The 22,432-nt window shown below is 38.0% G+C and overlaps 1 protein-coding gene across 1 annotated transcript in view; it reads right to left on the bottom strand.

Moving 5' to 3' along the window:
- LOC124594994 (GRIP and coiled-coil domain-containing protein 2) overlaps positions 1-22,432 on the bottom strand; it is a 282,633-nt gene that overhangs the window by 165,199 nt on the left and 95,002 nt on the right. The window contains exons 6-7 of the mRNA XM_047133537.1: positions 18,405-22,195; positions 96-332 (exon numbers count right to left, since the gene is read on the bottom strand). Of these exons, the coding sequence (XP_046989493.1) occupies positions 96-332; positions 18,405-22,195 (4,028 nt within the window). The remainder of the gene's footprint in view (positions 1-95; positions 333-18,404; positions 22,196-22,432) is intronic.

The following is a 22,432-nucleotide window of genomic DNA, read 5'->3' as shown; positions in this document are numbered from 1 at the left end:
AAACTAGCTGTTGTTAATAGAAGTGGAGATTAAAATGACATACACCAAATGAAACAATTGTATTAAATACTTTTGGATCCCTAAAGGTATTTTACCTGGTTCATTTCATTCATGTCATGCAGAATGCCCACACTCTCTACTGCTTGTGACTGTGCCAGTCGATCAATTATAGTGTGTAGTGTTGCGGTTGCCACAACAATCTGTTCACGCAGTACTGCTTGGAAAGATGTTGACTGTTTTCTTAATTCAATGTAACTGCAATTCAGCTGTTTAGAAGCAGTCTTAATTTTCATCAGGTTTCTATTCAGCTCCTCCTTTGACTGTTTCTCTTCCTGGGAAAAGAAGAATGAAAAACACGTCAAGTGAATAGAAAGCCACTTTCTGTGTGTACTAGAGGAATGGCATAATACACACTCCACAGAGCAGGGGTTCCCAAACTTTTCTTCTGATGGAACACTTTGACAACCCTGTAACTTTGACGGAACATCTTTTTTATTTTGAAGGTTAATAAAATTTTAGATAACAATAAATAATAATAATAATAATAATAATAACAGTAATAGTATTACCAAAAATGTTGGGAGGGAGAAAATGCCATGTTGTTAATAGTTTTTTGTGAAGCACTTGTTCACTTCCTGCCAAACACCAGTGTTCTATGAACACAATTTGAGAAACCTTGTCATAAAAAATAAGACTGTAAAGTAATAACTAACACAGTAATAGCACAATGAACTTACAATTTAAGAAACTTCTATTACAAAACAGTACATTATACAGTGTTTCACAGCCCATCTTCATATTTCATTAGCACATGTGAATGAGCACAGGCATACATGGGTGTATTTAAAAGAGCAAAACATGCTTGTATAACAGAACTCTACTTATCAGCAGTTTCCTGCATCCCACTACAATTGAAAACTTGTGTTATTTAATGTTGTTGTTACAAACAGACCATAGTACAATACAGATTAATATCAACAACAGTGACAGTGGTAGCATATGAACAAGTTTGGGAATGTAACTCTGTTTCCATCTGTAAGATATGGCTGTGTTGTTGTGGGCAGTATATGTTCACACAGTCACAAAAATGTGAATACATCATATTGATACACTTTTCAAATTAATGAAAGGGTAATAATTCTGTCATGATTCCAACATAAAATATTTAAAATGCTTCATGCATTAACTAGAAACAGCCTTCATTCTGAAATTACCACACATAGTGCTGAAGACAATTACAGTACCTCAGATTAAAGGAATTTCCTTTTGTGCATTTTTGGTGCATGCGTCAGGGTTATACTCAGCTTCATAGTACACAGTTTGTCTCTTCTGAACCCTGTGCAAGCAACAATTGAGTTAGTGCCATCCCCCCCCCCCCCCCCCCCCCCAGCCCCCAGTGTTCCACATGACTTCTAAGGGAAAACGCTGTATTTGCACAATAGTAATCAATCAAACAAAAGTTAACACGTGTAAGTCAAATGTTCAAGGTGCATTCAATAAATAATGTGACAGATTTTTTCCCCAGCAAATTTCGGTTGAAGAATGTGGAATTTGCTGTGCAACATGATGGAATATTCTGACTTCAGCCTCTATAATTTAATGTAGTTCCAACAGGTGGCAGCAGACTACGTGACCATCAACAGAGACCTGGCAGTGAACAAAAGCATGGTAAGTCACAGAGTAAGGCGTCTGTCACCATCACAACAAGGTCGCACAAACCCTTCCAATCGCCCACATGCCCTCCGGCTGCACGCAGCTGTGACTTCTCATTCAAGGTGATTGACAGAGCACAATCAAACACCTTCTTGTTCCACTGGACGTCTCTGTAGGTAGTGCTGACACACTTGTCCACCAGTTGGGATACTCAAATGTGTGTGCCCACTTGGTTCCTTCTCACCATCTAACAGAAGACCATTAAGAGCAATGAAGGACCATCTGTGCAGAATTGGTCATGCATTACAAAGCTGATTGTGACAATTTTTTGTCAAACATCATCATAGGTGATGAAACGTGTTCATCACTTTGACCCGGAAACAAAAACGGTAATCCATGGACTGGCATTATACCACCTCTCTTACAAAGAAAAAGTTCAAAGCCGCTCTCCCACCCGGTAAAGTCATAATGACAGTCTTCTGGGACTCTGAAGGGGTTATTCTGTTTGATGCCCATCCTCAAGGTGCAACGATCAACTTGCAAACAGAAGAAATGACTTCAGCGTGTTTGTGGCCACAAAAATGCTAACGAACTTTTCTTTCTCCATAAAAATGCAAGACCTCATGTAAGTCTGTCCACCTGAAAGGAGCTCACAAAACTTCATTGGTCCTCATCTACCCTACAGCCCTGATCTCCAATTTCCATGTGTTAGGCCTTATGAGGGATGCACTCTGAGGCAAGCAGTAGTTGGATGGTGGGGAGGTTACTGATGCAGCATGATCTTGGCTCCAACATTGACCAGTAAAGAGATTATGTTGAAAAATAGGGTTTTGTAGCTAAAAGAGTGGGGAATAATATGGCGTCCTGTAATCTTGAATAAAACCACACTGCTTTCAGAAAAAAAGTATTGCACTACTTATTGAATGCCCCTTGTATTTGTTATAATAATTTTATAGTCATGTCATTGATGTCCTAATTATACTCTGAGAGTAGAATAGGGGCAGATGTACAATTGAGTAGGAATCCTGACAGAATCAAAGACAGGATGTTACTACTGTAAGTATATTTTCAATGCGATAGGGTCCACAGCTGTGATGAACTTTTTGAATAATTTCTTGAAGCCTTCAGCTGCCATTTTCTTTATTTCTTATATGATTGTACAATTTTGGCCTTAGGCCATTTTAAAGTATCTAAAACGGAAGTTTCATACATTGGATACATTAATGGCACTTGTGATTTTGATGTAGGAACAAGTCATATCTGCAGATATACTAGGTGCATTATAACTTACTTTATGGATGATTTTTTGGTAACAGATTATGTCATATGCGTCGTTGCTCCTATGACAACATGTTATGCTCAAAAATGCATATTTTTATTACTTTTGTATTGTATATTACTATACTGTAAGTATAGTCTACATCTTTTGGAAGGTTAATTTTTCTGGTAGGTGGTCATATCTAGAACTAGGGTTTAGGTCACTGACGGCAACAGTCAGAAACAACTATGGTGTTTTCTTAATTACAACTGTCATGTTATCCCTGGCAGACATGCTACACAAATAATAAAACTCTTGGTTTTCAATCATATCAATTGAGTTTAAATTCTCAGGCTACTGACTATATTTTCAACCATCTTCAGGAGTTAAAATTACTGACTGCTCTAATGGGCAAAGTGTCCTTCCTACATGTGTGAAACAAAGTCCAGAATTTAGATCTTATAATATATGGTATGGCCCAATATGGGACACCATGATTCAAAGTAAAAGGTACCAGACTCAATCTTTAAAACTGCCATTCCACCCTCCTATAAATGTGGAGCATCATTCCTTGCTTTTTCTTGGTGAGGAAAGCCACCGCTTACCCTGGGCCTCCCCCCTCCCCTCCCCCCTGCATGCCCTAGTATGTGTTTACCCGTGTTGTGTACTGAAACTGAAGAGAATTTTTATTCAGTCATGCCATCATGAAAGATTCTGAGGACAAGGGGAGAACATCTAACAGTTCCTCCACTTTGCAAAAATTAGTAACAATGTCAAACCGCATGCATATTCAATGGCTGTTATATTTTACAGTGCTGAAAAATTACTTTCTCACAAACTACACATGAAATATTTCTCTGACTTTGTTATTATCAGAAAAAAATTTAATTTGCAAGGACTGTTGGTCTCACAATTTTCAAAACCATATACTAAGGTTATAGTAGCAAACAATCCACAAATAGTTATACACTGAAGAGCCAAAGAAACTGGTACACCTGCCTAATATCATGTAGGGCCCCTGTGAACTTGCAGAAGTGATGCAACACGACATGGTGTGGACTTGACTAAAGTTCGCGTCATGTAAGAAGGCGGCCCCATTTTCAGCCGTTCTATGCATCCCCCTCCACTAGCCACTGGCAGCCAATAATATTCATTCTCTTTCTAGGTGGCTAGCTGAGAGTTACAGCTAGAGAGTGAGAATCTCGTTCCTACATGCTGCACTGTTGCCGTACTTTGCGACAACCGAATTATTCATTCAACTGTCATTTTTTTTTCTTCTTTTTTCCTTGCAGCAGTATAACTATGAATGTGCATCTGTAAATGTCTATGTGTGATTTTTTTTTTAAAAAAAAAAAAAAAAAGGTCAGGTGACAGCAATAAATGTGAAGTGCTTCACAAGCAGGTGAGGCAGATTATTTGCCGCATTTATAACTTTTTCAAATGTGAATTTGAAAGCAGGTCTCCTACTGTTGACCTTTGAAAACACAAGAACGGACTGTAGAACCATGTGGTGTCGGCATAAGAGTTGTAAAAAGAATTTTAAACGAAAGTGTCAGAGCTGTAGGAACCATAGAAACGCTTGGTTTCGTGTCGCCTGGAAAGCATCGAAATCGTATTAACCTGTAACAAAAATGGATGGTTTTAATGATAATGTTTTAAAGTGCTTCATGTGAGTGATGACTGTCTGATACCACAAAAATGTGTTACAGTTATGCAGGTTCATCAATGTAAAGAATTTTAAAACATGTTGGTTACAGATAAGTTAAGAAGAGAGTTTTTAGTTCAAAGAACATAGGTACAGCACGAACTACATCTCACATAAAGATTCACGATACAAGAGAAGGAGGTAGTTCAGCAGTGATGAAACATGGGTCAATTAGAATCATTTGAAGACGACCTGCTGGAAAATGAGTGCTGGTACTGGCAGTTTTAATGTTCTCATAGGAATAGGTTCTCAGATAATTATTCTGCATGCTGACTCTTCTCCTATTTCTGTTTCTGAGAATAAACTTGTACTTACATGTAAGAAAAACAGCAGTGATTACCATTTGGAAATGAACGCTGTCATTTTCGTGACGTGATTCACAAATCTTGTCATACCTTGCTTCGAAGTTGGTCAGTGCCAATTATAATTCAACTGTTACAGAGAAAATATCAAGTACAAACAACGGAAAAGTGGATTTGTTTCCCCAGCTTAAAAATATTAAGCACTGTATAAACCAGACTTGTGATGATCTCCTGCAGCTCGTTAATTTATACAAGTCAAGTGACAGAACATACAAACTTGACTTCCATGCTTGTGAATGGGCTCACACAGTTTTGCGTTTACCCCCGTGTCACTATGTCATTGTAGCCACATAGAATTAATTTGGGCAAAGGGTTTTAAAGCTATATGGGAGGGAGGGCGGGGTGGGGGGGGGGGGGGGGGGGAATCAAGACAACATACAGTGAATCGCTTGTGCATGAGACAACAGACAATGAGGCAATAGACAACATTCTACTTGATGAAGCAATAGACAATATTCCACATGCAGCACGCGCACTGTTCGTATGGCATGCTGAAAAGCTTTAGAAATAAGAATTTGACAGGGAAGTGATGATGGATATAAGCCTTGAACTTGTCATCATAAATTTACAATCAGATTGTTTAAAAACAGACTCAAATAGAAGGGACAATAGTATTACGATATAGACTTTGGAACAAAGTAATAATATTTCTTAGTTTTAAAGACTTGTGGTTTAAAAAATGTGTTTGTCAACATATCAGTTGCATACATAATAATGAGAACTTCCTAGCCTTTTTGATTAGGAATTTGTATCCTTTTAGTTATGCAGACTATAGCGTTCAAAATATTGCCCAAGGAGAAGTTAAGCTTCCCCCAACATGTTGTATGCTTTAATAACATGCGAGAATGCAGCTGAATAAATTCGTTTTAAGTCCAATATTTCCACATGTAAACCTCTTGTCATTTTCAAGGCATGAACTGGATAAGGCCCTAAAATGACAGTAACTGTTACTTGTCGAGACATCGGTGGTTTTTTATGTTATCAGTCAGAATTCCCTGGAGTTATTCACAGATGATGGTTAATTGTTTGCTTGTTCAGTGGATTATAAATGCGCTCTCTCACTGTAATACAAAATGTGTTAGTTTACCCTCATAATGCTCATTAACAGCAAAAAGTATGACAACTTACTGACAATTTTTAAGATTGTTTTTTACATTAATCTTTTCTATCACTAATTCTTCTCTATACGCAGAGATTCCACGTAACTACTGTCAAACACAACTACACACACACACACACACACACACACACACACACACACACACACACATTCGTTGTGTATTAAATTTTCACTTATAATGCAGTTCAAATCACAATAATGGTAATTATTGCAAGCAGTTTCAATGATCTAGTTGTTTGACAATTGTCATTTTGAGAAAAATTGTACTTCACGTCTTCACAAAGCTGTGTCAGCTGTTCTTGCCTCCCAACGTCATGCACAGTAAATCTGTGGAGCAGTGAATGCAAAGTTGTCAAGGCGTGAATTAATATTTCTCTCATGACAATTGAGCAAAATTGGTTTTAATATTTATTATTTCCCTCATAGATTTGAACCATAGGCAAATGAGCCTGACTGCTGTTCGCAGCAACGCAGTTCGGCAACGTGGACTTACTTTGTCCACTCTCTGCTGCCACGCATGTGGTGTTCTCATCCCCACACACTTCCTTTCCACTCCGCCCCAATGCGCAGAAGCGCCAACCTAGATGACGCGAGCTATAATGTATGAAGTACTGTTGGAGGGAATTGACACCAAGAATTCAGCAGGGCTGTCCGTAAATCCATAAGAGTACGAGGGGATGGGGATCTCTTCTGAACAGCGTGTTGCAAGGCATCCCAGAAATGCTCAATAATGTTCTCATGTCTGGGGAGTTTAGTGGCCAGTGGAAGTGTTTAAACTCAGAAGAGTGTTCCTGGAGCCACTCTAGCAATTCTGGATGGGCGGGGTGTCACATTATCCTTCTGGGATTACTGAAGTCCGACAGAATGCACAATGGACATGAATGGATGCAGGTGATCAGAAGGATACTTCCACACATGTCACTAGTCAGAGTCGTATCTAGACGTATCAAGGGTCCCATATCACACCATCTGCACACACTCCACACCATTACAAAGCCTCCAGCAGCTCGACAGTCCTGTTGACATGCAGGGTCTATGGAGTCATGAGGTTGTCTCCATACCCCTACACATCTATCTGCTCGATACGATTTTAAAGGGGACTCGTCTGACTAGGCACCATGTTTCCAGTCATCAACAGTCCAATGTCGGTGTTGACAGGCCCATGCAAGGTGTAAAGCTTCATGTCGTGCAGTCATTAAGGGTACACAAGTGGGCCTTCGGCTCTGAAAACCCATGTTGATGATGTTTTGTGGAATGGTTTGCATGCTGACACTTGTCGGCCAGCATTGAAATCTGCAACAATTTACAGAAGGCTTGCACTTCTGTAGTGTTGAACGATTCTCTTCAGTCGTCGTCATTACAGTTCTTGCAGGATCTTTTTCTGGCCGCAGTGATGTCAGAGATTTGATGTTTTACCGGATTCCTGATATTCATGGAGCACTCATGAAATGGCCATATGGGAAAATCCCCACTTCATCACTACCTCAGAGATGCTGTGTCCCATTGCTCATGCGCCAAATACAACACAACGTTCAAATTCACTTAAATCTTGATAACCTGCCATTGAAGAAGCAGTAACTGATCTAACAACTGTACCAGACACTTGTTGTCTTTTACAGGTGTAGGTGACCACAGTGCCTTATTCTGCCTGTTTACATATCTCTGTATTTGAATATGCATGCCTATAGCAGTTTCTTTGGCACTTCAGTGTTCATTAATGATGTGAAAAACCAATTTTAAACTATTAGCATTACTAGTTTTGTTTAAGCTGTTAGGATAGTTTAGGCTCATAGTGATTATTACATGACAAAGGACTTCCTTTCCTTCTTCCCGCCCTCTCAAATGTGAAAGATCCCTTTCCACTCTTACAACTTGTTTAAAGACTACAATGGTTAACACTGAAGACTTGTGAAATTAACTTCACAGAAGGATTGGGGTTACAATACCTTACACTGCACGAGAAACTCTGAATGCCTCATGACCAAGAGTGTACTTATTAAGTGGAGTTTTTAATATTCCTGTGTTATTGGTTTACATTTGAAGTACACCGTCTTCAGTTCTGTAACACTTTATTTAACAAGTTAACTTTTACATTAATCTGAAAACTGTTTCAGATATTTTTTCTTGTGCATTCAGAAGTCACAACTGGAATGTTAGGATGTTCTTCAGGTTGCTTTTAAAAACTTTGTGTTGGGTTTTACATAATTATAAAAAAATACCAATGAAGTGCTCAGGTTACAGATATAAGAAAAATACATTACAATGATTTCTTAGCGAGTAGCTGAAAATAGAAGCAATGTTATCTGATTTGTGGTGAGGTCAATCATACCATTTGTGTAAAGTAAGGAGAGTGTGGGTAATGAACTGATGTCTCACATACACTGATGTTTTGTTCCAGCCAAATCAGTTGGGGTCAACAGTACAGTGCATTAAAGGTTTGTTGCATTTACGAGACACCTAAACTGAGAGAAATAATCTCAGAGGAAATATTAATACTACGTTTATTACCAGCTTATTATTCATCCTTTGCACAACATCTATACCAGGATCATAATAATAAAATGACTGACAACCATGTATAGACAGCTGTCACGGCAACAAGCAATCACAACATGAGTTTGGTCATATCGTCTGCCCAGTGAAGAGTTTTCATACTGCTTTGCTACCTCAGCTGTCAGCTACTTGTTAGTTCGGATGACAATTACACTCTGTAACATAATTGTTGGATTTGTTCTTATTTGCTTTGGTTCTCAGTGTGGTATGTTTCTTTTAAGGAATGTGTGAAGTCAACTGTGAAACTGCTTAGGAACTGATGATCCTGCAAAAATAACACGCCACATCGCATGTTAATTGGGAACATACCAGAGAAGAACTTCACAGCTGCTGCTACTGGAGCCATACTGTGCTTGTGCATAACAGCTAAACAACATCACCCCTTTCCATGCTCCACTGTCAATCACTGTGTTACTCAGATCCAAGTGAAAATCCTTACATATTACAAACACTTTACTTCACTATTTAGCAACTGGCTAGATTCACCACCTTGAGTATTTTATACATACATAATCATAGCTATGCTCACAGTAAGTTACGTTAAACACATTAATGTGGGGAACAAGCAACAAGCTAATGGCATCCCTAATAAGTTTCGCACAACTGTAGTAGGTATGGCAAAACTTCCAGATGTGAAGTCCATATTAAAATGGAAAAACAGGAATTGTTATGCTTGTTTCATCTTTCATGATCATAATACAACCTTCTTTCAGCAGTCACACAAACCACAAACTAGCAGATATTGAGATAAGTGATGGCAGAATAGAAGAACAACTAAAATCTTTCAATAGTGGAAATGTTTTGTGTCTGTCCAAGCGAAAAATTTCCGAGATTCTACAGATATTATGTGAAACAACCCCTTCTAACAATAGTTTATCATAGGTCACTGGAACAATTAAGTGTACAAAGCAATTGGAAAAAGTTACTTCCATTTTCAAGGTGGTTCTTCAGTGTGATGCAAGTACTTATGGGTCGATGTTGCAGATCTCAGTCAATGTGGCCTACAAAAACAGTACGTGGTTCACTTCATTATTTGTGTGTGGTCGATCACCTTTCTGCTACCAATATGTTCGGCCTTGATGCCTTTATATCTTTGGGTTTTCTATTTCTGATTAAGTCAGCGGTGAGTCACTTGCAGTCCCTTTCCAGGAACTGGATAATCTCTGCACTGTGTTTGCATTTCTATTTCAGCCAGATTTGGGATGTGCATCAGATTTTCAGGTACACGTAACTCTTCGGCCAGATGTTATGCAAAAAGCATCAGACCAATTCCAGTTACCTACGTGATGTTGTGAAGTAGGATATTCAGGCTGCTGGGGTTACTGAGCTGATTAAATCTAGTGCTTGGGCCACTCCCCTAGTCGTCATCATCAGATAGACAGCCTACGGTTCTCTCCGACTTGGTGCAGATTTCAAGGCTAGAACCAATGCTCAATTGCAGGCAGGAACTTATCCTATCCCCCAGCCCAAAGACCCTTTCACCAAACTTGCTGGAGGGGAATTCTACTCCAACATTGACCTCCTGTGCTTACCTCTTGTTACCCTTAGGTGAGGAATTATAGAACCTCATTATCATTAATACACCTTTTCGTTTGTACAAGTTAAAGCAGCTCCCATTTGGCACTACCTCAGCCCCCATAAGCACCCAAAGAAGCCAGAAACATAGTATTTGGAGCACTGGCTCACCAAAGAGGGAATCAGGCCAACTTATCAGAATGCATCCACAATAGACTCCTTACCACGCCCGACAAATTTCCCTGAATTACAAGTGTTTTTGGGCAAAATAAACTATTGTTGCAAGTTCTTACTCAGTGAGACCTACACTATGTAACCCTTCAATCAGTTATGTAAAGAAGAGTGTGACATTGAAATTCCTGTGTGTCAGTGTCCATAGCGCACTGTTACAGGAGCTGAAACAAAATAGTGCACTCCATTCATAAAGTACAGTATCATAACAGGAATTTGTATTCTGCATTTGAAAGGGAAGAATTTCTGCATCAATCAGTGCTGAGTTGATGGAAGTATATGACAACAATACACCACCATATGACCCTGTGGTTAGGTAGCGCAGTTGCTTCCAGAGTGCCCATAGCATTAACCACTGCACAACAAGACTAATGCCAGATTGAGGAGGAGGAACTGACGATAAAGTTTAGCACGGAAAAAATTTTATGTATTTGGAATTCAGTTTTCCCTGATTACGCATTAAAAGCCATTGGTGGCATTACTGAGGCCACACTCCAGTCTCCAGGAGTTTCTGTGGCATAGAATTCCAATGCCAATGTGTTCTCATATCTGCCCGCTGGCTCGAACCCTGATTTCAGCTAACAGGAGGTCCTCTGCTTCCACAGCAGCAACTTATGTTGTACAGTTTGTCCATTAAAACTGTTCATGTTGCCACCACCACAAACTGGGAACCCATCCTGTGGCAGTCCCTCCTCTACATGACTCTGGCAGTCCCTCCTCTACATGACTCATGAATGGCCAATTTACCTCACCTGCCAGTTGCCAAATATGTTCAGCTCCTGGAAACATATTTTTCACAAACTCCCACTTGATGATTGTGTAATTCTTTGGACAGTGAGACAGGTGCACATCAGGTGGTCACCCCACCACACTTGCACCAACAGGCATTAAGCTTGCTGCACAAGAGACACTGGAGAATGTCCCACATGAAGACACTGGCTCACCAACAGTTTACTGTCCTCATAATCTTTCAAAACCTGTCTGTCATTATAGGCAGTGTTTCTTCTTCTGGGATGAGGAACGTGCCCCCAAAAGTTGTAAAATTATTTCTGTCTCAGACTGTATATTACAATGTTTGCTTAAAAAATTCAGTTAATGGATGCATAACATTTTTACATGTTTTCTACTTTTTAAATCTGAGTTGAACAAATATGTAATGAAAGCTAAGTGTTTAATGTAGTTGGTGTAAAGCATAACCAAGACCCCACATGTGTCTAGATGCATGTGATAAACAACCTAGACATACACTAAAACTGGACAGCAGAATAAATTCTTAACAGTCTAGAATAGAAACAAGACAGTTCTCATGAACATAGTTTGACACGTTCCTATAGAATTTTGTAATTACTTCTCTACATACAGAGGGGTTTTGACAAAAATTTCATGCTATCACTTCTAGCACAGTAAATGGCATATTCTATATCCAACTAATGGATTTGAAGCCGTATATGAAGGAAATGAGAGGTAGTTTTGAAGTTTTTACTAACTCCTAAATCAATCAAGATGTGACTATGACACTTGGTGACACTTTAGTCATTCTCTACCTATTCATCATTCAATGTGACACACTTTCCCTTAAGATGGATGATTAGGCAGAGGTGATGGTAGTAGGAATCTGCATTTTGGCTGTTCAGGAAATGTCCTACTTCAAAAATGAGTCTGTTTTCATTTTAGAAATGCCTATAGTGCAATGTTTTCTTCATCTGAGTAAAGAGGAAGAAGTCACTGGATATACAGTCAGGAGAATACAAGAGACGAGACAAAGTTTGATAGCCCAAAGAAGCAGCATATGTGACTACATCCTGTGCAGAGTGATGGGATTGTCATGGAGATTTACACCCACTTGGACAATTGCCCACGAGATTCTGTACTGACAGTATCCTGTAACCTTGCCATGTGATTCCGTTACTATGCGACTGTAACAGTTTGCCCCACGTGAGCATAATCTATTAGACCATGCCTTGCTAACCCTAAAACACAACAAGCATCATCACTCTTATCGCCCTGCCCAATGAGTTGTTGAGACTTAATCATCCCCCCCCCCTTTTTTTTGTGGTGATGACTCCACATTACTACTGCTTGCTTTGCCCCATTTTCCCTGGATCATAATGGTACAAACAGCATTCGTCTATGGATATTAGGTGGGTAAAGAAGTCATCTGGATTTGCCTGACACAGCCACAAAATTTCTGTTGCTGCCTCAGTTTGGCAGCCTTTCTGAATGGGTAAGAACAGTTGCAGAAATCCAGTGGGCAGTGACCATTGTCATGTTGAAAACATTGTGGCAGATGTTAAAAGCTGCCCCATAGCAGTTTCACTTTTTCCACTATCATCTCGATTGGACAAACTGATCTTCAAGTAACAGGCCTCTGCTTCCCATGCGATTCTCGGGTTTTTCCATCAGGTGGGCAGCAATTCGTTTGTTTGGATTTGTTTCACCACTCTGGAAGCAACTGCTCTACCTAACCACAGGGTCATATGGTGGCGTATTGTTGTCATGTACTTCCACCAACTCAGCACTGATTGATGTAGAAATTCTTCCCCTTTAAATGCATAAAACAAATTCCTGTTATGATACTCTACTTTACAAATGGAGTGCACTGTTTCAGCTCCTCTAACAGTGTGCTACGGACACTGACACGTGGGAATTTCAATGTATACTAGGACTGCAGACCACAAACAAAAGATTAATTACACAACTTTATTTTTTCAAGTTGACAAAAAGACTATATGATTATCCCTGGTAGAGGTACAGATCTACTGTATAAGGTGGTTGTGTCTTTCAGAGTTTACTGCAAATCATTCTGTCATTTAAAGGTAAATGTAGTCTCAACAAGCCAGATCTGGTCTAAGTTGTGCATACACATAAGGTATATGACTGTTTATTAAGGAGTACTGGAAGGGTATCCTACAAACTGTTGACAGATGTTGGCCAGCTATACTATAGTCCACATATCATGGCGTTGGACTTGTTCTTTTCTGCAGCTCGGTAAGGACACAACATACAAGAAAGAAAGAAAGAAAGAAAGAGAGAGAGAGAGGAGTTTGTCAATTCTATTTTTGCACTCTTCAGCAACAGTTTACATGTGTCTGTATTATGGGGCAGGGCCTAAACCACAGCAGAGATGAAAAAGGCAGCATAATTTATTGTGGAAAATATATTAAGCAAACGCATGCAAATTAAATACTTGTTGCCAATACCACACAATATTTCTGATCACATTGGCAGAGTAACACCAGCAAGGACTAAACCTGTAGTTAAGTAAAATCACAGACAATCATTTCTAGAAATGAGTAAAAAGTGTGTGTTGCAAATTCCAGGAGAGGGCAAGGCTGACTTCACCTCCTGAAAATGGTATGGTCAACTATTTCTTGGGTACAAAAGAGATTTTTCTTACCGATTATTTTGCAACTACATCAGTTAGAAGAAAAGATGTATGTCCTGTCACAAAATGTGACTTAGTACTGGAAATCTGGGGAATCTGAAACGCGAATTGCTGGAGGATCCATGCTATTCACCCTATCTGGCACCGTCTAACATGTCCCCATTTCAACATTATAGATAAATATGCAGCTGCAAAACCAGAGTCAAATTTTGAGGGATTGCGAAAGCCATAGGTAACTACACTAACAGAATGCTATCACTGGAAAAGCAATACTCAATTTGCTTTGCATTAAAATGAGACGAAGCAAAAAAAGTATTTTAGATTTTAAAAAACGATCTGTCACTGCTGATCAATAACGTGTCCTCATGTACTACCACGAAGCCCTTAAAGAATTCTGTAAATGAAAAAGACAATATCAGAATGCACTGATCCTGAATCATGGACCCTGCCACGGTGGTGCCTGCATGCCTCAGCAATGCAGACAGCTGTACAACTACACCGGAAGGATATCTGCAGAGAGACCAAACTCACATATTGTTCTTGAAGATGGGCAGCAGTGTTTCCAGTAGTTGCAGTAGGGCAACAATCTGGATGACTGACTGACCTGGGCATGTAACATTAGCCAGTATGACCTTGCAATGTCAACAGCCGAAAGTTAGGGAAAACTAGCAGCCGTTGTTTTTCCACCAAGGGCATGCAACTCAACAATATGGATTTTGATGCTGACATCCACTTGGGTAAGATATTTTGGAGGTAATGTAGTCCACATATCAGATCTCCAGCTGGGGCCTACTCAGGAGGAGATTGCCATCACAGATAACAAGACTGATTTTCTATGGGTCACAGCATGGAATGTTAGATCCTTTAATTGGGTATGTAGGTTAGAGAATTTAAAAAAAAGGAAATGGATAGGGCGAAATTAAATGTAGTATGAATTAGTGAATTGAGATGACAGAAAGATGAAGACTTTTTATCAGATGAGTGCAGGATTATCAACTCAAAATCAAAGAGAGAGAATGCAGGAGAAGATTTAATAATGAATAAGAAAATGCTGGTGAGCTGCTACGAACAACATAGTCAAGACAGAAGCAAAGCCAAACACAGTGGTACAAGTTTATATGCCTATTAGCTCCACAGATGACAAACAGACTGAAATAATATATGATGAGGTAAAAGAAATTATACAGATTCTTATGGAACACATAAATGTAACTGTGATGGGAGACTGTAATTTGACAGTAAGAAAAGGAAGAGAAGGAAACTAGGAGGAGAACATACACTGTGGGAATGGACAGAAAGCAGCAGCCACCTGGAAGAATTTTGCACAGAACATATTTTATTAATGCTAAACTTTGGTTTAAAAATCATGAAAGAAAGTTGTATCCATGGAAGTGATGTGGAGGCACTGGAAGGTTTTAGTCAGATCATATAATTGTAAAACAGGGTTCAAAACCCAGTTTTAAACTGCAAAGAATTTACAGGGGCACATGTAGGTAAGATCAGTTCCGGTTCTGGAGAAATGTGAGAACCCACGAAGCAATACTGGTATACACTGTGGGAATGGACAGAAAGCAGCAGCCACCTGGAAGAATTTTGCACAGAACATATTTTATTAATGCTAAACTTTGGTTTAAAAATCATGAAAGAAAGTTGTATCCATGGAAGTGATGTGGAGGCACTGGAAGGTTTTAGTCAGATCATATAATTGTAAGACAGGGTTCAAAACCCAGTTTTAAACTGCAAAGAATTTACAGGGGCACATGTAGGTAAGATCAGTTCCGGTTCTGGAGAAATGTGAGAACCCACGAAGCAATACTGGTACTATTACTTGTCTCAGAAGATAGACATGAGTCAGTGCTTTAATGCACTTGTACATACAGAAAAAGCTTATGGTTGTTAAAGTGGACAAGGAAAGAATTTCAAGAGACTACATTGGATAAATTGAAAGAACCAATGGTTGTCGAAAATTTCAGAGTGCTAACAGGGGAAAGGAATACACTATGAGGTCAATGGATAACTTTGAGAAATGAAATAGTGAAATCAACAGGGGATCAAATGGGCAAAAAGAGAAGGCTCCAGCAAAAATCGTTGAAAAATACATCAGATATTGAATTTAACTGAAAAAAGAAGGAAACATAAAAATGCTGCATATAAAGCAGGACAAAGGGAATACAAATGACTAAAAGATGAGATTAACAGGAAGTGCAAAATGAAAATGTAGGAATAGCTAGAAGAAAAACGCAAAGTTACAGGAGCACACATGGCTATGGAAAAAGATAGATGTTGCAGATAGGATAATTACAAATATTTTGAGAAAAGAGAATGGGCAGTATGACTATCATAAGCTTAGAGTAGAAGACAGTACTAAACAAAGGAGGGAAAGTTGGAAGGTAAAAGGAATAGATAGAAACGCTATACAAAGAAAAGAAACTTGAAGACAAAATTATGAAAAGGAAAGAGGAAGTACATAAAGATACGCTGGGAAATAAGACACTGCACAAAGAATATGGATGAGCACTGACAGTCAGTAGATGAAACAGGGCACTTTGAGTAGATGGTATTGCTTCAGAATTATTGAGGTCCTTGGGGAACAGACAAATCTATTTATGCAAGATATACGAGACAGGCAAAATGCCATCAGGCTTCAAGAAGAAAGTAATAAGCCCAATCCTAAACAAGGCTGGTGTTGACACATGTGAGTACTATCAAACCATCAATTTAAGAAGTTAAGAGTTGCAAAACACTAACACAAATTATTTACAAAAGAATGAAAAAGGTGGTAGAAACTGACCTCAGGTAAGATCAATTCCGGTTCTGGAGAAATGTGAGAACCCACGAGGCAATACTGGCACTATTACTTGTCTCAGAAGATACACTGATCATTCGGTACTTTAATGCACTTGTAGATACAGAAAAAGCTTATGACAATGTTGACTGGATTTTCAGTCTTTAAAGTTCTTAAGTTATCCTGGTAATTATAGTGAGAAAAAGGTTATTTACAACTTGGACTGAAATATTTGCAGTTATAATACTTGAAGGATATTAAGGGGAAACAGTAGCTGAGAAGGGAATGAGGCAGTGTTGTAGTATATTCCTGTTATAATTAAACCTGTACAATGAGCAAGCTGTACAGGAAACCAAAAAGAAATTTGGAAAGGGCAGCAAAAGGGAAATACTGAAAAGGAATTGAAGTTCAGGGAGAAGAAATAAAAGCTTTAGGGTTTATCAATTACATAATTCTGTCAGAGAAACAAAGGGCTTAGAAGAGCAGCTGAACAAAAATGGTATAGGTTGACGTGAGGTTGTAAGACGAGCTATTTCATTATAATATTTACAGTGTGATATTCTCTTTACATTCAATGAAGGGGTATGGATTGTTCAGGTGGTGCCGGATTTTAAACATTATCACAAAATACTGTTGATAAATGTGAAGATAGTATAGGAAAACAACAATAATTTTCTTGGTGGTTGACATGAATGCCTGAAATTTTGCACACACTGCAGCGAACATCACTCATAATATTTTAATGAAGGCACAACCCATTTCTATTTTCCAAGCATCAGCAGACGCAATCACAGACAAAAACTGACAAGTGGAGGCCACAATGTTCGGACCACGGATTTATGTCGAGCTTTGTACATTTTTAAGAGTCTATTAGGACAACGTAATGCGCAAACAATAAGGTGTACTACTTAGGTAATCTCGAGAAAATTGCAAGAGAAGTTTTCTGCATCAATGATGTACCGGTGCAGTGTCACTCTGAGCATGAACTGGTTGTGGTTTGGTGGTTAGCGTCCAAGCTTCACAATCATTGGATCGATTCCCATTTCTTTCTTTAATTTATATTTTTTTCAACACCAATAAAAGTGTACAAAGTTTAAGGTAAACCAATGAACCAAGCATCGTGGCCTCCCCTTGTGAGGAAAATGTTTGTTCTAAGAATCACAGAATCTCTTATATGACAGAAAAAGTTTACTGATTGGCAAAATGGGACTTTCAAGAATTTGAAGAAGTCACCTAGCATGCCAGGTTCAAGAATACAAGAGTAGGGTGTTAATTAACAATAAAATCTGATGGTTTCCTGATCTTGACATTCCCGATCCAATGTCTTAGTGACTCACTGACAAAATTCCTGCATAGTCTTACTTTCTCCAACACTTTTCTTTCTCATCAGCAGGTAGCATCTCTTGGCTTTAGAAGCTTTAATCTGTCTCTCATTTTCCCTGTATGCCTGCACCAGAGTCACTTAATAAGTAGAAATTTATCTTACGTTTCTGATTGTAGCTTCTATTTTTAAATTATTTTTTCCTGGCAATACTAAGTATGTCAAAAAAATCTAGCTGCCTGTACGTTACTATTACCTGAACGTACAGGAGAATGTAGCCTATATGTAAATGACAAATTACAACAATTACTGGTGTTGCCTGGCCAAATCAAAAATACTATATGTAAATAGCTTTACACCTGTAGATGTGCAAATGTATTTTTAAATTTAAATGAGGCTCTGGCATTAATTATCTCTCCACCTCTTTGTGCCAGAGTTCCAGTTATTTACTCAACATTGGTACATCATGACATACAGAAATAACAAATTAGTAAAAATAAAACAGACTTTTCTTACCTCCAGTAATTTTGTTTTTTGTTTTAATTCTTCAGTCTGGCATTTAAATCTATTGTCTGCTTCATTTAGCTCTCTCTCCATATGCTGCATTTTCCGTATGGCAATGTCATGCATCTCTCTTACTGAATTCAGTTCTGAAGCTGCAGAATTTTTAAGGGCACTAATTTCAGCAGAAAGTGCAACACACTCTTTGGACTTATTGTCACACTTTTCTGTAGACAAATTTAAATCTTTCTGAAGATCTTCAATTGTTTTATGGCATGTATTTAACTGGTTTTCCAATGATAGAACTTCTTCCTGTTTTGCGACAAATTGCATTTTTAGGCTGTTGTACTCATCTTGAATTTTATTCATTTCATCCAACAATGCTGAATTTTTCTTTTCTAAAGCATTTGTTATTTCCTTAACTTCTTCAGCCTCTTTGGTTTTTGCCATCAGCCTTTCAGTAGTATTTCTTAATTCATCTTGCACTTTCTTTAATTCTACCATTACTTCATCACTTTGACTTATTACTTGCATGAGCTGAGCTTTGGTGCTATCAGTATCATTACACTGCTCCTCTACTAATTTCTTGTACATGGAACACTCAGTCTGCACATCCCTCAAGTTATTCTGTAAACCAGATATGCAGCTTTCAGACTGGGATTTTAAATCGACAAATGACTGTTTTAAAGAGATCAGTTCCTCATTGTTTGTTTCTACCAAGTTTTTAAAATGGGACGCATTTGATTCGAACTGATCACGCTCCTGTCTTATTAATTTCAAATCATCATGCAGTCTAGATAATTCATTCTTTGATGTTTCACACTGCTGCACCAACTTCTCAATAACTGAAGTTCTCTCACCAAGCTGGTTATGTAGCTTCCTTATAATGGCCATTACTGCCTCTTTACTATGCAATGAGTTTTCTTCCATGCCATCTGACAAAAATCCTTCTTCTTTCATTGCACTCAGAACATCCTCACATTCAAAATGTCTTTCTTGCAAAGCACAGATTTCAGATTTGTGTTTTTCTTCAATGTTTTCCAGTCGTTCCTTCAGAAGATTCAGTTCTCTTTCTTTGTCTTTAGAGACATCCTGAATAAATAATAGTTCACTACGCAGCTTTTCATATTCCTTTGACTTAGAATCCAAAGTTGCTTTCAAATTTTGCAGCTCCAGTACCTCTTCAGAATTTTGTTCCAAAACATTTTTCTTTTCTGAAAGTTCCTTCCGTAAATTGGCTAAACTTTCACTGTTATACTGAAAAGAAATCTGTGTGCCCAGAAACTGGCTCAGCTCTTCCTCTATATGGCTAATCAATTCAACCTTATTTCTGATATCATCTTGGCAACTTTTTAAGTCTGTTAATAACTTTTCTCCTGAATCTGTTTTTTCCTGCTGACTCATTTCAGTAATAGAAGCAATTTCATATTTGAGATTATTGATTTCTTGAGCTTGTCGTTTCACTGTACAAAATATTTCTATAAATTTCTCTGCTTGTTCCTTTCCTAAAATATCTCCTAGCTTGTCTAATGTTTCATTGTTAAAGTACCGGACTTCTGAAACAGTTTCGGATAAATTATATTGTGGTGGAAAATCAGAGTGAACATTTGAAATTAGTAGTCTAATTCCCTCCTTCAGACTATCATTTTCAGTTTGCAGTTCCTCACCATGTGCTTCCATATTAGAAATAACTGAATTTAAATGTTCTAACTCTGAGTGTAGCTTCTGTATCTCATCTCTGTACCTGTCACCTTCAACTGATGTTCCATTTTCACTTGAAGCATCAGAATTCTGAATGTGGCCTGAGATACTGCTCTTATTTTCTTGGGAATCTGATTCAGTCACCTCTTTGCTGCCACTGTAATCACTAACGTTTGCTGAAGAGGCACTGTTTCTTGTAACTGAAATTCTTTCGAGGCTCTCACAGAGACTTGTGATTATATCTGAAAGTGTTGCACATGTTTTGGGTTCATTTACTTGCACTAATGTATCAGCACTCCCTTGTTCATTTTCTTTGCTATCTGGTACCAATCTTTCCACTTTTAACTTATCTAATAAATGATTATGTACAGCATTATTAAGCATATCCATTGCATTAGCCATTTCTGAATGTAGAGATTCACATTCTGCTCTTACTTGAAGCAACTCATGATTTACTTTTTCCTTTTCTGCTTTTAAACCTGTATTAGCTTCTAGAACAGCTGTTCTGTCTGCATTTACTGACTCTAGAGTCGTTTCCAACTTCTCCTTTTCTGCTTTCAAACAAGAATTCTCTTCTGAAATAACTATCTTTTCAACACTTACCTTTTCCAACAAGTCATTCAGTTTTTGCTTTTCAGATTTTAAGCACACATTGTCCTCAGATATTAAAATTTTCTCAGCTGTTATCTTCTCCAGCAGTTCTTTTAGTTTTTGCAGTTCAGATTTTAAATAACAGTTATCTTCAATTATTGCAGAATTATCTGCTTCCAAAACATCCAAACGTTCAAGTAGCTTTTTCTTTTCCATATTCAGCTTTGCAATGTCTTTAAGAAATGATTCCCGTTCAGCTCCCAGACTCTGGATTAGCTGGTTGAGTTCAGCATTGTTCTGTTTCACATTTTCTATTCCACTAACAACTCTGTCCTTTTCACTCATTATTGCTTTGAGTTGATCTAATAAGCTTTCATTATCATGTTTCAGCCTTTCCTTCACTTGAAAATACGCATCCTTCTCAGCATTTGTATATTTCAATGTTTCTTTAAGATTATGTACATGGGTTGCAAACTGTTCCTTTTCTTCAAATAAGTTCTGTATCTCTCGAGTCAACTTTTCTATTTCAAGATTGGCATCTTTTACATTATTCCTAGCTTCACTAATACTCTCAATTTCCTTCCGATACTTCTCTTCCAAAATATTTTTCTCTCTCTGCAACTTTTCCTCAAATATATGTTTTTCCTTTCTCAACTTATCCATCAAGGTAGTTTTCTCTTGTTCAAATTTTTTTTCCAACTCTGCAATCTCTGCATTATATTTCTGTTCTAGGCACTGTTTCTCCTCTGCAGCCTTTTCTTGTAGTCGTTTTAGTTGCTCCTCAAGAGCATGTCTCTCTCTCAGAAATTTATCTTCAACAATGTGAAATTCTTCACAAAATTTCTCTTCACACTTTTTAAGTTTCTGCGCAAATTTTTCTTCGCGAAGTTTTAATTCTTGCTTGTAATGTTTCTCACAAGTTAGTAACTGCTGTTTGAAATTTTCTGTATATGCCTGTTTCTCTTCAGCAAAGGTTTCTTCCTGATTCTGCAATTTTTGGATGTACCCTTCCTCAACTGTCTTCATTTCCTTAATTTTCTGTTCCTCCATTTCCCTTATAAGTTGCTTATGTTTCTCTTCCAAAGACAATTTTTCGTTTTCAAACTGTTCAGATAATGTTAAGACCTGTTGCTTTGCATTAAGTTCCATCTCCTGCTTTTCAGTTAGGAACTGTTCTTTCAATTCATTTAACTTATTTTTCCAAGAAATAATTTCATGTTTCAAAGTATCTTCCATAGTTTTCTTTTCTTGTTCAAGTGTTTGTTCAAACACAGACTTCTCTTTTTTAAACTGATCCTGAAGTTCACATATTCTCTCTTCCCAAGAAATTTGCCTTCGTTTGAACTGCTCTTCATATGCCAATTTTTCCTGACTGAATTGATCATGTAACTGTTTCATTTGATCATTTTTCTTTTTATTCTCTTCATTTACCCTATCCAGCTCCTCCTGTAATATTGCCATTTCATTTTCTACAGCCACTATTCTCTGTTTAGCCTTGATGCTTTCAGTCCTCTCTGTAAAAATAAAGAAAAACAAGAATAATAAGTATAAGCTTCAGAATTTTCACTGATGCACACAAATAATTCACTTCATCTAAGGAAAATATAATTCTCCGCTGTTTACAAAAAAAAAATGTATGTACAGCTGACAAAAATAGCAAAAATTATTTATTCACATAACTTGCTAGTGAGTCTGTCTAATGTTAAGTCATGAGAAATACTTTTAGAAATAGCCACTGTAGAGCAGAGAGC

Source organism: Schistocerca americana, chromosome 2 (genome assembly GCF_021461395.2).
Source record: "Schistocerca americana isolate TAMUIC-IGC-003095 chromosome 2, iqSchAmer2.1, whole genome shotgun sequence".
In the NCBI taxonomy this organism is placed as follows: domain Eukaryota; kingdom Metazoa; phylum Arthropoda; class Insecta; order Orthoptera; family Acrididae; genus Schistocerca; species Schistocerca americana.
The sequence above is the reverse complement of the archived record's forward strand: the minus strand, read 5'-3'. Positions and strand labels throughout refer to the sequence as shown.